Here is a 17,741-nt window from a genome sequence, read left to right on the forward strand (position 1 = left end):
CTTGCCAATGAATAATTAAATAATGCCATTAATTATCTTTAAATGGGAGTGTTTAAATAACCCAAACACCCAATTTTTATTCATTTGCACTACCTTGAAGTTCCCTTCGTATGCATGCACAGTTTCAGGCCACGAGATTTCATGGTTTTGGAGTTATGGAGGAGGGCGCATGCACGCACACACGCACACACACACGCACGCACGCACACTTATTAGTATAGATAAGAGGACCTCCTTTCACAGAGGAATTTTTTCAGGGGTTTTAACCAAGTTTGGGAAAAATAAATAATTAAAATAAAAACCTGCTTTCGATTCCTACCAACCTCTAACTTGGCTTGTTGCCTCTAACATGCCAGGTGTCATGTCAAAATCTGCCCCTTGAGGGACAAATTCATACATATGGCCAAATGAAGTCATGCTGTAGAAGTTTTTCCTCGTCGTTATGTAATGAATGTGGGGTGTGCTCAGTTACCAAGTTTCTTGTGGAGTGCTCACCAAGTGGCTTCATAACTCAAGCAAGCATTCCATTAAAAACCATTGATAAGTAATGGCTGGCTTTGCAAGTGCTAGCTACCTGCTTGGTAACTCAACACACCCCTGGATATCTTGACAGCATACAGTACATACAAAACACCAAAAAATGGAATTTTAAAATTGAGGATTTCAAATATTTATCAGGAATATGTTTGTTGTCATGAAAATGCACCTAGTTCAGTTTTCAACATGTTTGTTTTTAAAATGTACATAAACTCAGAGGTGATGTTGAGTGTATGAAAGTGTATGTGCACATTTCATACAACTTTAAAGTGTACGTTTACATGTACATAATAAATATCTCTCAGGAATTTCCCCGACGTTCTGACTAATTAATGGTGCAGGCATTTCGTGACAAATCCGATTTTAATGTTTATTTACTTTGCACTTATTTAGTCCATGAGATCTGATTCTCACATGTTTTGATGACGTACTTTAATTAGTTCTTGAGAGTACACCTTGTTTCCAAATAAAAGCATGTTTGAAGAGGTCAATCAAAATGGTGAATTTTGACCCCAGCAAGCTAATACAGGGCTTACAGGTGATTCTCGTCCCGCTTACAGGGGAATTCGCGCATTACGTTCATCCAAGCCCATCCCTCGGAGCACTGCAGTTCGAGCAGAGAGTGGTAGGCTCTTGACAGAGGAGTCTGAAGTGAAGGCCCGCTGGGCCGGTTACTTTGAGCGGTTGTACCAGGCTGATCCCCCAACTGTCGAGTTGGACGTCAAGGGTGTTACAATCCCTGTTGCTGACCCTCGAATCAACTGTGGTCCACCATCGCTTGTGGAAACACGGGCTGCGGTGAACCAGTTGAAACGGGGCAAAGCTCCAGGGATCTGTGGCATCCATGCTGAACTTCTCAAGGCTGGTGGAAATGCTGCACTCGCGTCGTTGCATGCAGTTTTGTGCTCTGCCTGGAACACAGGCATCATCCCAACTGACTGGAAGAGGGGCCTTGTTGTCCCTCTCTGGAAAGGGAAGGGTGATCGCCAAGACTGCAACAACTACCGAGGGGTGACGCTGCTCTCAGTGCCGGGCAAGGTCTTTGCTCGGATAATTCTTGATAGGGTTCGCCACCATCTGCTTGAGCACCAGCGTCCAGAGCAGTCAGGCTTTACACCAAAGAGGTCAACGATTGACCGTATCCTTGCTCTTCGTGTCCTCACTGAACGCAGACGAGAGTTTCGGCAGGGGCTGCTTGCAGCCTATGTTGATCTCTGTAAAGCGTTCGATTCAGTGAATCGGGATGTCCTCTGGAGGATTCTTGGTCTTCGTGGGGTGCCACCGAAACTGATCGATCTGATGTCTGAACTCTACTCTGGTACTGAGAGTGCTGTGAAGTGTGGTGGTACCGCCTCTGACTTATTTCCAGTTGTTACTGGAGTTCGTCAGGGATGTGTACTTGCCCCCACACTTTTCAGCACTTGTATGGACTGGATTTTTGGGAGGATGTCGGAGAGATCAAGTTGCGGTGCATCGTTTGGCAATGTCAAGATCTCGGACCTTGATTTTGCAGATGATGCAGTCATCTTTGCGGAGACTTTAGACATCCTCTTGGGGGCCCTCGAGGTGCTGAATGAGGAGTCGGAGCCGTTGGGATTACGGATTTCTTGGGTCAAAACAAAGATCCAGGCTTTCGGTGACATCTTGGATGCTGCTGTCCTGTCTGTGTCTGTTTGTGGTGAGGATGTTGAGGTCGTGGATAGATTCACTTACCTTGGCAGTGATATTCATGTCTCCGCAGGTTGTGAGCCGGAGGTCAATAGACGTCTGGGTCGGGCCTGGGGAGTCATGGATTCACTGGATCATGGGGTGTGGCGCTGCCGGTTCCTGTGCGGGAGGACGAAAGTCCGAGTCTTCAGGTCCTTGGTACTTCCAGTCTTGCTCTATGGGTGCGAGACTTGGACTTTGACCAAGGATCGGAGACGGAGACTTAATTCCTTTGGTACCAGGTCTCTTCGGAGAATCCTTGGCTATCGCTGGTCGGATTTTGTGTCCAACGAGCGGTTGCTGAGAGAGACTCGGATGAGATTTGTTACCTGCATAGTCCGTGAGCGTCAGCTGCGGCTGTATGGACATGTGGCTCGTTTTCCTGACGCTGATCCTGCTCACCAGATTCTCTCAGCGAGGGAGTCTCATGAGTGGAGGAGGCCAGTGGGCCGACCACGTGCCTCATAGTTGCAGCAGGTTGACCATCATCTCAAGGAGATGGGGATGGGCCTGGCATCTGCCTGGGGGATGGCCAGACGGAGGCCCCTGGAGTACCGGCGGAAAGTGGACGCAGCGACGTGCTGTTCTGGCACATGCTCCCATACCTGACCTGACCTGACTTTGCATGATATGTGATTTACATGTCCATCAGTTTGTTCATAAGACTTGAAAAGTTCGGTGAAAACCAAAAGTTTTTTTTTCTTCTAAATGAAAGACCACTATTTTCTTTCCTCTGCACTGTGAGAATTAACATACCTTCATTGAGCGATGTATATTTGACCGCTGCCATGATCGTTACAAACAAAACATGCAATACCTGGTTTGAGTTGAAATCACAATGTCCCTTTGGTTACTGAAAATGATACCTTTATTTAATGATGGAAGACACGTTGTTTAGTCTGCGAAAGTACATCAGAGACAGCAATGAACCCCCATAGCTAGGCGGAGCGAAAAAGATCAGAGCGATTTCTGGGCGGCTGGAGGGAAAGGCGTGGCCTGGAGAATGTGTGGTGCTGATTACCCACAGACAATAACTCAGCTTCATATATATAAGATGTATCCCATAGCAGAGAAAATCAGTTGTGCAATTTAGAAATCTGCTTGAGCCGATGAATGAGTTCAATTTATTAAAATGAACTCCAGCAGCAGAGCTTTATTTGCAATATATGAATGAAGAACTCTCAAGTCAAATGTAACATTTATATTCAGATGAGAGAAGGATTCAGCCTTAGGGTCACTGCACCTTTGATTTTAATTGCTCTAGAAGTACTTATCAACAAGGAAAGAAAGTCCTTTTTGTCAATTACAAGCACTTGTCCTTTTACCTCTTTTTTTTCTTTCTTACAGCCAAGAAAGAACAGCTCTTTTCTCCCATTGTTGGTCGGTGCACAAACACTGTTCATACCACTGATCATATTTTGCAACGTGTCTCATCGTTCCCACACAAGCCCGTTTTTTCAGCATGATGCCTGGTTCATTTTCTTCAACACACTCCTTGGGTTTTGCAATGGATATTTCACTACACTCCTCACATCTTATGGACCAAAGTACGTATATTGTTTTGCCAGACTTTCCACAATTATTGTTGTCCTATTGAAAATTCTTTACCTTTGATCACACATTGACCAACTTTTCCGAGTCATGGGCCGCAGTAAAATTTTGGGATGCGTCTCCAAGCCGCATTCCCATGAATGATCCCCACCCATTGAAATAATGTTATCTCGACACATGAGCAGGTGTGATAGTGTACAAGACTCGCAATTCAAGAGGCAACAATGATATTGTTCCAGTTCTGGGGGTCAATTGAGGAATTTCATAGGAAAGTTAGGATTGTATAGAGTTTCTTGGTCTGTGGATGTGTTGGAGACATCTTGATGTAAATCAAGTAGGGAAACTGTGAGCTTAAGTGTTACTTGTCACCACACAGGGGTGGTGCTGTGTTAATTAGATAGGGATTAAGACCAAATTCCCCCAGTATGTTATTGCTCCCTGTGACCTTTTCCTACGTTTTTGCATTTACAAGTTAGCAATAAAAGAATTTCGTTTTTATAACAACAACAACCATAATAACAATGCCGCACATCTAAGCAGGCAAGAAGCCCCACCTTCTCGGCTTCTCACCAGCAAGTCACGCCCCCGGAGTGGATGATTAATGGGCATGAAATCAGAGAGCTGATAGGGAGAAAGTGGGGTTTGAAGAGCGGACAGTTGGTGGAGGACACGATCGAGTAAGGGGTCTCTCTGGTTGGCTATGTCTGGACACGATGAAATGCAGCCACACAATTCTCGTGTCATGCTGTGAATTTGCCTGCATGATGGAGTAAGACACTAGTCATTGACTGTTTGGTTGAGCCGTGAATTGTGTACATTTCTGAGGAGGTAAAAAGAGAGTGCCTCGTGGCCTTATCATAGGGCCTCAGAAATCTCTTGTCATATGGTCGAGGAGGAAGGTGGACGACTGTTGTGAGTGGACCTCATGTAAGAAAGGAACAGTCAGCATATTCGTTCATGAGAAGAAGCCGCATGGCGGTTGGTGAGCCCTGGTGATGAATTCCGCCTCACAAATTACCTCACGTACATTTCCCGCCCAGAGAGCTGCTCGAAGCCATTTTGGTGCATCTTCCTGTGCAGGATGAAGCGGCTCGACCCCAAAGTTCAATAAAGTCCATCTCTGGACAAAGCTAAGTGGCAGAATAAAGGGAGGATTGTCTTTAATTTCATTTTCCCCTTGTCTGTATTACAGTCTGTATGTGGAGGTGCCTCGACTTTAGGCTTTAATTGACCTCACCTTGTATTATTACACTTTGAATTATTGTCATTGTAAATATATGACTTATTTTCTTTAAATCTCCATGTTTATTTTAAGTTGCTGGTATTGTCTATTTGTTGTGGGTTTGAGTATAAACCCCTTGTTCTGCGCTTCCGTCTGCTCTGTTGCCGACAACCCTTTCCTTCCCGCGCACGCCATCATCTCCAAGGATCACGTGTTCTCCTTGACGGAAAACCGCTCGGCGATCCGGCTTGGTCAGTGTTAACTGCCCTCTCCACAACAATTGGGTCGGGAGAATTAACCAAACTGACAGGGCCGCGACAATATTTTCCTGAACTTCATCACACCAGTAAAGCATTTATGCAGGAAAACCTGGAAAATTTTGACCAATTGCAACCAAAAGTGTCAACTTGAACTCACAGTGCTTCAGAAAGTGGATGGAAAATTGAGACACCAACATTGTCATGAATGTTGACCTGTATGCGACAGAATATGCAAGTCCAGTAAGAGACTTCGAAGTTCATGAAGTCCATCTCCGATTGAATGCAGTGGGATACCTGAGTTTGGATGCCTTTCTCGAGATGTTCAAGATTTGGAGAGATGTCTGAAGAGGCGAATATTAGGCAACTCATCAGCTCGTCGTCGGTGAGCCTAGATCTGTTGCTGGACTTAATGAATTTCATTCGTGAGAAGAATTGCTTTCATGCATATGTGCTGAACAGCAAAATATTCTTCAGTGCATACGCCATTAGGCTTGGATATTTGTCCCTTTTGAATGTTTTCTATAAAAGTCCTGAATCTGAACGTCTTGAAACTTCAAAGTCAGATCAAGGTCCTCTTGTAGTTCTATCAGCTCCATCTGTAGATGAGCTGGAGCGCCTTCAACATCAACGTGGAATGGTGCAAAGAAGATGCTCAAACTGGTTTCTTCTGTTCTGAAATCGGCAAAACAGGATCGGAATTCCAGAACAAGCCATCAAGCTCCACAGCAAATCTCTTTCCTTTGCCTGTTTCCTTTTCCTGAGGACTTTGAGTAGACTTAGGAAGTGAGATGCGTCGTTTCACTGCAGTTGCATTTTCCACAATCACAGTTTGTTTTGAAAAGATTTGATGTGGTTGTACAAGTCGTGAATCAGTTGGCCTCTTTTCTGCAACCTGATGTTCAAGTCATTCAGATGTGTTGTAATGTCGATGAGGAATGCCAAATTGGCAGTTGAAATACCACTTAATTTCTCGCACACAAGCTCATCGCGGTCGAATGCAGCTTTAACTTCTGAGAAAAGATCTTGTCTCATCATTGTCTCTTGACTTGATTGAAGGCCCATTTGTTACTCTTTGACTGAAATAATCATTGACTTCTCGGATGAAGATGGTCATCTCGGCTGTATCTGTCTTATCAGTGCTTTTGTCAACAGCTATGGAAAAAGCATCATCAGACTGAACTATGATGACTCCTTTCCTAATGAAGTACTGACCTCATTTGCAGTTTCATCAATTCATCAACACAGTGCAGCGTGAGAGACTAATTTTATCCACGTCTCTACACTTATCTGGGCAGAGTATTTTCTTAACATCAGTGATACAATTGCTTACAAATGCACCATCAGAGGATGGTTTTGAAAATTTTGCCAGTTTGTGACACACAATGTAGCTCACTTGGTCAATTTTGTCAGCATCCTTTTTCATGTTCTTCAACAGCATCTGCTGCCCAAGTAACTTATTTTTCAATTTCTGTACCTCGCCTTTTTGGACTTGCCCACAAAATTTGTTGTGGACAGCGTTATTTGAGTCATAATGTCTCATATCATGTCCCCGAAGACCCAAAAAACCCCAAAGATCCAATAGTCGCCGAGGACCGAAAAGACCCTGAGAACCCAAAATACCCTGAAGACCAAAATGACCCCGAAGAACCAAAAGACCCAGAGGACCAAAAAGTCCCTGAGGACCCAAAAGACCCCAAGATCCTCAAGACCCCTGAGACATTAACACCATTGAGACCCATTACACCTTTATGACAGATGACAGCTTAGACCCTTGACCATTTAGACCACTTGGACCTTCTAATTTACAATCAAATTTCAAATATATATATAATACACCAATATAACAAATAAATTTGGACAAAATACATGTTTGCCTTATGATTGGTGGAAATCATGACAACACACCAAATCTGTGATGTCATTCTCAGCAACGACATGTGGAGAGACAAGCATAGTGAGCCGATCCACATTAGTATATGTATATTAAGATGTTCTACGACTGATTTAAAAATGTAGTACAAATTTTATCGACGTCCTCACATTGTATTGGTACTGTACATATGTTTTGATGATGCAGTGTTCTAAATAATACGTATTGCAGGGTCGTTGGTTCAACTTACATAGAGCTCGTTGCGGCGGGAGGTAAAAATCCTGTGATGTTCCAACTGGTTTAAATTCATGTGGAGATGTTCTGAATTATGGTGGACAATATGTGCGGGGGTCGTGACGAGAAACACAAGAAACTTAGCTCTTTTTAAAACCAACGGGTATATTTATTTTGAAAACCAATGGACACGTTTAAGTAATGAAATGGTTGCCAGTCGGCCATCTTGGATGTCATCTCAATTAAAAAAAAAAAATGACATGCATTTGTAAGCCATCATTCATTATCTGTGTGCCAAGTGTGAACAAGATCGGTAAATGCATGTTCGAGAAATGGTTGAGGACGTGTTCAACATCGGGTTTTTTACAACAAAAATGGCCGCCAGTCAGCCATCTTTGATTGAATTGTGAAACAAAATGATGTACATCTGGATAACATCAAGTGATGTCTTTGTTCCAACATTTTTCTTGTGGCCATCCCTACCTTGTTTCCATACTTTTTGGAGGAACATCCCGACATCGTTTTGTAGTTTTATGCCTCCACTGACAAAGTTGCTGAAGGAATTATGTTTTCGGGTTTTCCGTCCGTCCGTACTTATGTACAGTCCGTACATCCGTCCATGCTAATTTTTATCTATTTTCTCTTCAACCGCTTATCTGATTGATTTGTTAGGGTTAGGGTTAGGGTGGCAGCCATATTAGAAAAAAGGAAAAACTTTGGACCTCTGCATCTCCGAAACCGCTCCATGGAAAAAAAAATTGAAACTTTGCAGCTGTGGAGTACTCCGCCTGGGAAACAGTATGATTTTTTTTGATGATGTCATAGGTGTCTTCATTATGACATTATGATTGCTTGCGTCAAATGTTAATCGGATCAGTATGAAATTTTTTAGGGTCGTCTAGGGTGAAATTCCATGAGGGGAAATAAATTGATGATGCCACCGGTCATGTTGTTCGGCAGCCATATTTTTATTCACATAATAACCTTCAAAAATGTTATTCTCTGAAGCAGCTGAACAGATTGGGGCAAAAATGTACATGTACAATGGCCTATCAATGAGGAACAAACATTTTTCCACCTATGACGTCATATGTCACATGGTTTGGTAGCTATGATTTTTTTTGAAGAATATACCTTTAAAAACCCTCTTCTCCAGAACAGCTTGAAAGATTAAGGGGAAACTTCACCCACATGTCCTCAAGCCTGAGGGCTATCAGGGTGTTCATGAATAATTAATAGGTCACGTGGTCTGGCAGCCATATTGGGTTGAACGAAAACCTTTAAAGTGTGTGCAGGCAGTGATGGAGGTGCAGCGGGTGCAGGTGGTGGTGGAGGGACAGTGAGGGCAGGCAGTGGTGGATGTGCAGAAAGTGCAGGTAATTCTGGAAGTGCAGCATGTGCAGGCAGTGGTGATGGTGTAGCAAGTGCAGGTAGTGATGGATGTGCAAGCAGTGATGGAGGTGCAGCGGGTGCTGGCAGTTGTGGATGTGCAGTGGGTGTCAGTGGTTGTGCTTGTGCAGAAGTGTGCAGGCAGTGGTGCAGGTGGTGGTGGTTGTGCAGCAGGGGCAGGCAGTGGTGATTGTGCAGTGGGGGCAGGCAGTGTTGATGGTGCAGCGGGGGAAGGCAGTGGTGGAGGCGCAGCAAGTGTAGGTAATTCTGGATGTGCAGCATGTGCAGGCAGTGGTGACAGTGCAGCATGTGCAGGCAGTGGTGACTGTGTAGCAAGTGCAAGTAGTGGTGGAGGTGCAGTGGGTGCAGGTGGTTGTGGATGTGCATCAGGTGCAGGTGGTGGTGGAGGTGCAGGCAGTTGTGATGGTGCAGCGGGGGCAATCCGTAATGAATGTGCAGCCGTTGCAGGCAGTGGTGATGGTAAGGCAGGGGCAGGTAGTGGTAATTGTGCAGCAGGGGCAGGTAGTGGTGACGGTTCAGCGGGGGCAAGCTGTGGTGATGGTGCAGCGGGTGCAGGCAGTGATGATTGTGTAGTGGGGGCAGGCAGTGGTGGAGATGGAGTGAGTGCAGGCAGTGGTGGAGGTGAAGCGGGTGCATGCAGTGGTGGATGTGCAGCATTTGCAGGTGGTGATGGATGTGCAGTGGTGTGCAGGCAGCGCTGGAGTTGCAGTGGGTGCAGGCACTGGTGATGGTGCAGCAGGGGCAGGCAGTGGTGGAGATGCAGTGGGTGCAGGCATTTGTGGAGGTGCAGTGTGTGCAGGCAGTGATGGAGGTGCAGGCAGTGGTGTATGTGCAGCAGTTACAGGCAGTGGTGGTGCTTCAGTGGGTACAGGCATTGGTGGAGGTGCAGAAATATAAATTGGTAGAAATGAGGTATGGGAGACAGTTTTTGTTGGTGATGAGATAATTGAATATTTGGACTCTTCATTCTGCAGGAAAGATCATCGACATAGAATTCTGCGCAGTTTTGAAGGAGCAGTCATAAGGGAAATTGAAGGAAGGGTAAATTATATTGTATCGGGTCATGGCAGGAAGAAGTTGGTTGTGCGACACCTACCGGGGAGTGAATGATATTGAGAAAGTTTACTCGGAGGTTTTGACAAATAGATGTAGGACATTGTGTAAGCAGCTGAAAGTAAAGGTCGTGAGGTCATGTTTTTTGGGATTCTCCCAAGATTAGCAAACTATATAGAAATTATGAGCAGAGCAATAGATGTTAACCAATGGTTGGAAGAATTGTGTGGGGAGGAAGGTTTTACATTTAAGAAGCATTGGGAATCATTTCAAGGACAAAGGGAGTTCTTTCCAGAATGATAGCCATATACTAAATAGAAAGGGGACAGCAAGATCTGCAGTGGGAATTGAGGAAGGAATTCAGGCTTTTTTTTTTAGGTCAGTGGAGGGTGGGTAAGCTATTAAGGAAGGAACTGATGTATTTGTGATGAGTAATGCCAGGCAAGAAAATGGAATTTCATGAAGGAAAAAGTTAAATATATTCTATACCGATGCCAGGAGTTTAAATAATAAGATGGAAGAGCTTGAAGCCAAATTAGGCAGCGAGGTGTACGATATAGTTGCAGTGAGTGAGACATGGTTTCAGGAGGAGAGTAACTGGAGGACAGGATTAGAAGGCTACAAGGTGTATCGGTGTGATAGGAAGGAGAAAATAGAAGGAGTAGCAATCTGGGTAATGGACAGAATTGCACCAGGAGAAAGGGGTGACATGAAGGATGGAATTGATGTGGAGGATTCTGTGTGGGTGGAGATTAGAGATTGTAAAAACTGGAAGGATGCTTTTCTAGGGTTCTGGGTGTGAAGGAAGAGTACATGAAGAAGTCAAGAGGGCATGTGGTGAGGGAAGAATATTGATTATGGTGGATTTTAACTTACCAGGGATAGATTGTGTCCAGGAACAGGGAAAGATAGAGCAGATGAGGATTTCCTAGTTTTATTCCAAGATTGCTTTTTAACCCAGTTTGTAGATAAGCCCACAAGGGGGAGTGCAGTGTTCGACCTCCTTTTAAGTAACGATCCCAACATGGTCGCGGAGGTAGAGGTAGGGGAGCATTTTGGAGCAAGTGACCATAACATTGTGTGTGCAAAGACTCTGTTAAAGGTTAGAGTTCAGGATAGTCGGCTAGGCTATTACATTTCAGGAAGGCAGACCTTGAGGGCATGAGGAGAGAGTTGTGTGATGTACATTGGGAGAAGCTAACAATTGGACAATCAGCATCAGATAAATGGGAAACCTTCAAGGAGCAAATGTGCAGAGTGCAGAGTAAGTGCATTCCAATGAGGTGTAAAACTAGAAGCAGAAAGAGGCCAGGGAGGTGAGGAATGCTATTAAGGAGAAGCAGAAGGTATTTATTAACAGATTAACAGAAAGTTGTTGACTTACTAACTTATTAACAGAAGAAGAGGTATAAATGAACAGGACTGGAGTTAGATTGATATCACTGTCGGAGTAAACAGAGGCAAGTGAAAAAATTAAATCGGCAAGCCGAAAGAGAGAATGAGAAGGACATGGCTTAGAATATTTAACGTAATAGCAAGGCTTTCTTTAAATATAATAGCAAGGCTTTCTTTAACTATATCAGGGGAAAGACCAGGCTCGGACCAGTGTGGGCCCATTGAGGAATAGCACTGGGTGAGTGGTTAGTGATGAAAGTGAGATGACAGGGTTATTAAACAGGTATTTTGCTTCAACTTTTACACAAGAACAGTCAGGAGAATTGCCAATAGCTGAGAGTATCTATCACGGAGGTGAGAAAGGACTTTTATAGAATTTCCAGGTTGGAGTGGAGGAAGGAAAAGAACAGCTAGGTAATCTAAAAGTAGCTAAGGCTCTGGAGCCAGGTAATATGCACCCGAGAGTGTTGAGGGTAGTGATTGAGCAGGAGGAATTTGATAAGGTACCACATTGGAGGTTGTTAGCCAAAGTGAGGGCTTGTGGAGTGGCTGGTTAGGTAGCTAATTGGATTGCAAACTGGCTTAGTGATAGGAAGTAAAGAGTGGCTGTGAGTGGGAGGATGTCTTGCTGGGAGATGTAAGTAGCGGGGTACCTCAGGGATCAGTACTCAAGACCATTACTATTCATTGTTTACATCAATGATTTGGATTGTGGGGTGAAGAGTAAGCTTACCAAATTTGCAGATGACGCAAAACTTGGAGGCGAGGTGGATAGCAGAGGGGGTGGTGATCAGATACAGGAAAGTATTGATACGTGCATAGATTGGGCAAAAGTTTGGCAGATGTAATTTAACCTGAGCAAGTGTAAGGTGTTGGGGATGGGAACGAACAATGAAAATAGAAATTACAGGATGCAAGGGGTAATTTTGGAGTGTGTCACACAGGACAAGGATCTGGGGGTGGTAATAGTTCCTGGAGGTAAGCAGGCAGCACAGTGCCAGGCAGCTATAGGTAAAGCAAATAGGGTTTTAGGCTGTATAAGGAGGGGGATCCATTATAAATCAAAAGAGGTGGTGTTAACATTGTACAGGAATTTAGTGAGGCCACATCGAGAATATTGTGTGCAGTTTTGGTCACCACAATTCAGGAAGGACATATTTGCCATCGAGAGGGTTCAGCGCAGGGCTACTAGTTTGATTCCGGGCCGAGCTAGACTCAGCTATGATGAGCGGCTGAAGGAGACAGGGCTTTATACTAGGAAGGAGGTGGTTATGAGGAGGTATGATGCAGATGTTTAAGATAATGAAAGGTATAGATATAATAAGTTTAGATGAATTATTCAACAGAGTAGACAGTGATAGGACCAGCGATCATAGCCTGAGAATAAAGAAGAGGAGGGTTAGGATGGCAGTAAGGCAGGGAACTTTTACTGAAAGAGTATGCATGGAATGACGTCCCTGGAAAGGTAGTGACAGCAGAAACAGCAGATATGTTTAAATTAGATTTAGATAGGTACCTGGAAGTTATGGAGTTAGAGGGGTATGGGGATGTTGGCAGGACTTTTAGGTCGCTTGAGCATTAATGGGCGATTGTGTGCAGGTGTATGGAGTGCTGTTGGTGGGCATCTCATCAAAGGGTGTTGCGTGGTTGATGATGTGTGTTTTCAACCAAGCCCATGGCCATGCCCCATGGGAGAAAAAAATAAAATTCCAAACGAAAACAAATGCAAAAACTTAATCAAAGCTCAGGTCAGTCGGATGAAAATGGATTATTTTTCAGATTGAAATTGATGATTTTAGAAGCTTGACCTTGGGTTGAACTTTGACCTTTTGACCTCAAAAATAGTTTTGTTTTCCAGTTCAGTAATATACTGTGAAATTGCTGTTTAATTTTGAGTCAATTGGATGAAATTTGACCTCAAGATCACCTTTGATCTCAAATTCAATAGGCTTCGCATTTGAGACGACCTCGACAACTTGATAAGGTTTCATGATGATTGGTTAAGAATTGTGACCTGCAGGTGATAAACAGACAGAAAGACACAGACAGACAGTCGGACAAACATAACCTCGTTCTGCCTTCGGTGGCGTAGGTAATAACAGACCAGACCAGACCAGACCAGACCAATGCACATGCGTGTCTTCAGTGTTGTAAGTAACGCAACAGACAAATGGACCCGCGTACAATACCCTCTCCTTTGGAGGGGGTAACAACAGTCAGTGCAATTGAGGGAAAGATGATGAAAGAGGAGGAATAAGAAGTTTCTTCCATGGATATTGGCATCCCGAACTGCGTGCCATCTTCGGCCAGGCTGAGCTAAAGCTTTGGCCCTGAAAGACCCACCACCAAAAAGCAAATTGATTGCTCCATCATGTCGAGATCAGTTTCCAATTTATTTTTGCTATGGTTGTATTTTCCTTGATTGAGTGTCTGCATCCTGTTGTTTGAGTCCTGGGTCATGTTCTTCCCTGAATGAGTCAGCCTGTAGGATCTTCAGCCAACACACCATCTGCCCTGCAGGACCATTAAACTTCTATAGCCACTAAAGGGCTGCTTAGTCTTTCTCTGCCACAAAGTTGTTTATTTTTCTGCCAGATCCTGTAATTCCTGGTGTATGCCTCCATTCACTCATGCCTTTATTCAACCCTTTGTACCAGCACTGCTCCTTATCCTCTGTTGTTAGATGCTGTCTACTTGAGGAGTGCTTGGTCAAACTATGGAATGGCAGGCATTCATTCAAGGCCTCAAATGCAAGCAGGGTCGAACACTAAGTTTTAATTTTTGCCGTCAAACAATGTAATGGCCCTGGGGTCTCGGTAAAGTCCTTCTTAAACTGCTGGGGGTGCTGAGCTAAACCAACAAACTGCCATATTTCCATTTTCTAGCATAGATAATGTGCTCGGATTTATTTAAGCAAATTATTTTTCAATATAAAATATTTTCTAAAAGAAGAGCTTCGAATCAAGGGGGCAAAAACGAAATGCAATGATAGTTGGGCAGCATTTGGACACAACAACCAATGCACCAATGGGAGGAAACCTGCAAGTAAGAGGGATGGGTTAATTATGGTTAATGGGGGTAGAAAAGATTGTGGGTTGGGATGGGTGATGACACAGCGGTATACAGTGAACCCTTAAATATTGTGGGGGTGTTGCGTTCCTGGAAAATGCCATGATATTCAAAACCGTGACAGTTAAAAGCAATTTCCTATGGGAATAAGGGGGAATGAGGCTCTTGGGCTTCAAGAAAATAGAGGTAGGTGGGGAGCATCCAAATATAAACACATCATAAATATAAATCAGCTTTGCAATTAAGTCTCCTTTTGGGGTGAAGCAGATTAGATGTTCAGAAGCAATTAAACTTCCCTCCTCGCCCCCACCATTCCTCTTCTTTTAATCTCTCAAATCGTTTTCATTCGTAATCTGTCAATGTGTTTTTTTTACAAGTAGATCTGGAGTTCTGTAAACCAGCAAATATATAAAATAAAAGTAAAAGAATCAGTTTGGCTGTAGTTTTACACTTTGACATCATTCCATTATTAACGGGGCGAAAGTCTCATGGTGCGAGATGACCATCACAGCTCAGCTCAAAATCTACAATTGGTCAAAATTAAACCTCACGATAACTAAATCCGTTCATAAAGAGGTTTCTGCGATTGGTCAAAACCAGCGATATTCAAACCCATGATATTTAAGGGCTCACTACTGCCGACTGGAAGCCCTGGGGAAAATGTAGGATTGAACCACTTCAGAGTAAGGGATGCACAAACGGAGGAAAAGTGTAAGAAAGGGTTGGAGGTGTACAGTAAGCCTCGTTTTGGAGAATTTAAGCAGGGGGTTGTTCCTGGAAGAAATTGGGAGGTGGGCTGGAGCAGCTGCAGATAGTCAGAGGAATGGGAGAGCAGAGGGAACAAGTGTGGAGGAGAGGCAGTAAGAAACACAGAAGCTCCCAACCTGGTGGCCACTTGCTCACCCAGTCTCCCAGAAGTTCTACTGTTTCTCTCGACAAAGGGTGGTGTCTTTTAAAAAAAATTTCAAATGACATTGTTGCTTAGCAGGCCTGAGTTTTATGCCAGTTGCTCATAACTGCTGAAACAACAATTGTTGCCAGTGTTCCTCAAGAAAGTGGCTAAAAATCAAGATGTCATACAGATACAGATGATCCTCCCACTGCAGCTTTGTCAACACGAGCTCACAACTATTGGGACACCTCTTTGCGGTGGTAGTACTCCACAACGCAAGTCAGGGGCCAAATCTTCCCCATTCTTCTTGGATTTGTCAGGGCACCGTGGTTATGGTCAGTGCCGATTGGTCCCTTTGAACCGGTCCTTTCCCTGATGTCTCTCCATTTCTCTCTCTAACTCTATTTTGGCCCTGACTTTCTGAAGGTGGGCGTACACCATACTGGATGTGGGGGATGTTTGTGTCACTCCTGGGAGATCGATAAGCTGTTCTCCGTGCTGCGGGCTTATTTGTGAGAATTGCTTTGGGCCAGGGTCGGATTTAGGGGAGAACCAATGGGACATTTGTCCAGGGCCCAAACTCTAGGGGGCCCACAAAAAAAAAACATATGAATGATAAGATACATTTATTTATTTATAAAGCTGGTATTATTTATTCCCTTGTCGTCTCAAAATGAGCAGAGATGGGGGACGGGAATTCAAGGTCTAATATAAATAACCCAACGTTTTTAGTAAAAACACAACAGTAATACCAGACAAGCAGTGAGTGACATACCACACAAATCACATGACCTTTCATGGGAGGATCGCGAGCGGCATCATACATCAAAATGACGCAATCAAGCAACCACGAATGATGTATAGTTTATTTTATACAATTTAGAATTGTAAAAAAAATTATATTGTTTAATACACCGATACGGACATGTGGGCAAAAGAAAATATACGATGAAATAAATATATGACGAAGACACACTCCCGGAAGAGCCAGGGAAGTGGTGTATAGTATAGCATAATACTTCTCCACACTGCAGCAACCGAGCGACGTTCTGGAAGATGGAGAGTGGTGCCGTGAAGCGGAATAAATTAAATGAAAAGCAAGCAAGTGAAAAATGTTTGCTTTGTAAAATAGCTAAATTATCCAATTTTGGGTTTGCATTATTGCAAGATGATGCAGCAACAACACCAGTGGATCCTGGATACCCTTCCAACATATTGTCAGCACCGAGCAGAAGCCTGCGTCAATCGACACAACATATTTGGCTTTCTGAATGAGTTTAAAGACATGTCAACACATGATATTCAGAAAAAAAGCTGCTGCCTTCGTGTTCACTTATCCTTCAGATTTGGATGTAACTTTCCCAGCAGAAATGCATCACTTTGCTGAAGTTGTTGCGGGTTAGGAGAACAAAACAGCTTCTGACCTCCTTCGCCTCATTTATTAATGTCCCTGTGATTTCCACGTTTCCAAATGTTGCTACGGCTTTGTGCATTTACTTTTCCTTGATGTGCACCAACTGCTCCGGCGAACGGTCATTCTCTCGTATCGGACTTAGAAAGAATGAACTGAGAGCCACCATGGGCCAGGATCGTCTCAACTGCCTTGCCATCATGACTACGGGACGTGTCATTTTGAGAAAGTTGGATTTCTCTGATATTGTCAGACTTTGCAAGTGTGTGAAATCAAGAAGGAAAATATCATGAAGTGGTGTGACAATTTTCAGATTGCTTTCAGAGTGCATTTTGATATTGCTTGTGTTGCAATGCAGTACAACTGCATACAGTAACATTGTAAACTCTTTTTCGTATTTTTATGAGCTATTATAATTTATAAGATTTTCGTATAATTCCCTCTGCTACTGAAGGTGAAGGAGTTTATGTTTTCACCCCTTTCTGTTTGTCTGCTTCTTTGTGTACAGGATCTCTCAAAATGTTGTGGACGGATCTGGATGAAATTTTGTGGACAGGTTCGGTGTATGACAAGGACAAACTGATTACATTAATGTGAATATCCGGATCCAGATCCAACTACTAGAATTTTTGAAGTGATTCTTCACCATTGAGAGCCAGGGCCAAAAACGATATAGTACTGTATCGCATGATATTTCAAAAATGTATTGGGCCTGATATGTTCTTGTGGATCAGGCATTACGTGGCGGAGGTATGCGCTCCACCGAGTGCTCTTCTCGTTTATTTGCTGTCATTCAGAACATGACCTTGGCTGCTGCATTGCAATAATGCTGGCAGCCCACTTTTCTTCTCTCAACATCATTCCATTTATTCACTCTGACATGCTATAAAAGGAATTGGATCATGAGCACCAGGCATGGCCATTCCCATTGTTGTTCTGGGGAAAATAATGTCCTTCATGAGAGTGCACCGTCTTCCACGGTGGTTTGCTGGCCACTTTCCTTTGACATATGCTTGCTACATAAGACTGTAATCACGTCTGCTTTTTGCACACAGGTACAAAACTTTGGGGGAGGAGGATTTTTTCCAAAATTTATTGCAATTAAGAATGAGGATATGGTTGCTAAAGAA

The 17,741-nt window shown here is 43.7% G+C and overlaps 1 protein-coding gene across 1 annotated transcript in view; it reads left to right on the forward strand.

The window, feature by feature from the left end:
* LOC147035681 (equilibrative nucleoside transporter 1-like) overlaps nucleotides 1-17,741 on the forward strand; it is a 261,512-nt gene that overhangs the window by 242,016 nt on the left and 1,755 nt on the right. Inside the window, exon 13 of the mRNA XM_085846616.1 lies at nucleotides 3,592-3,791. Coding sequence (XP_085702742.1) covers nucleotides 3,592-3,791 — 200 coding nt within the window. The remainder of the gene's footprint in view (nucleotides 1-3,591; nucleotides 3,792-17,741) is intronic.

The sequence above is a fragment of the Eptatretus burgeri genome, chromosome 1 (genome assembly GCF_056783735.1).
Source record: "Eptatretus burgeri isolate ZD-2024b chromosome 1, Ebu_testis_v1, whole genome shotgun sequence".
Lineage (NCBI taxonomy): Eukaryota > Metazoa > Chordata > Myxini > Myxiniformes > Myxinidae > Eptatretus > Eptatretus burgeri.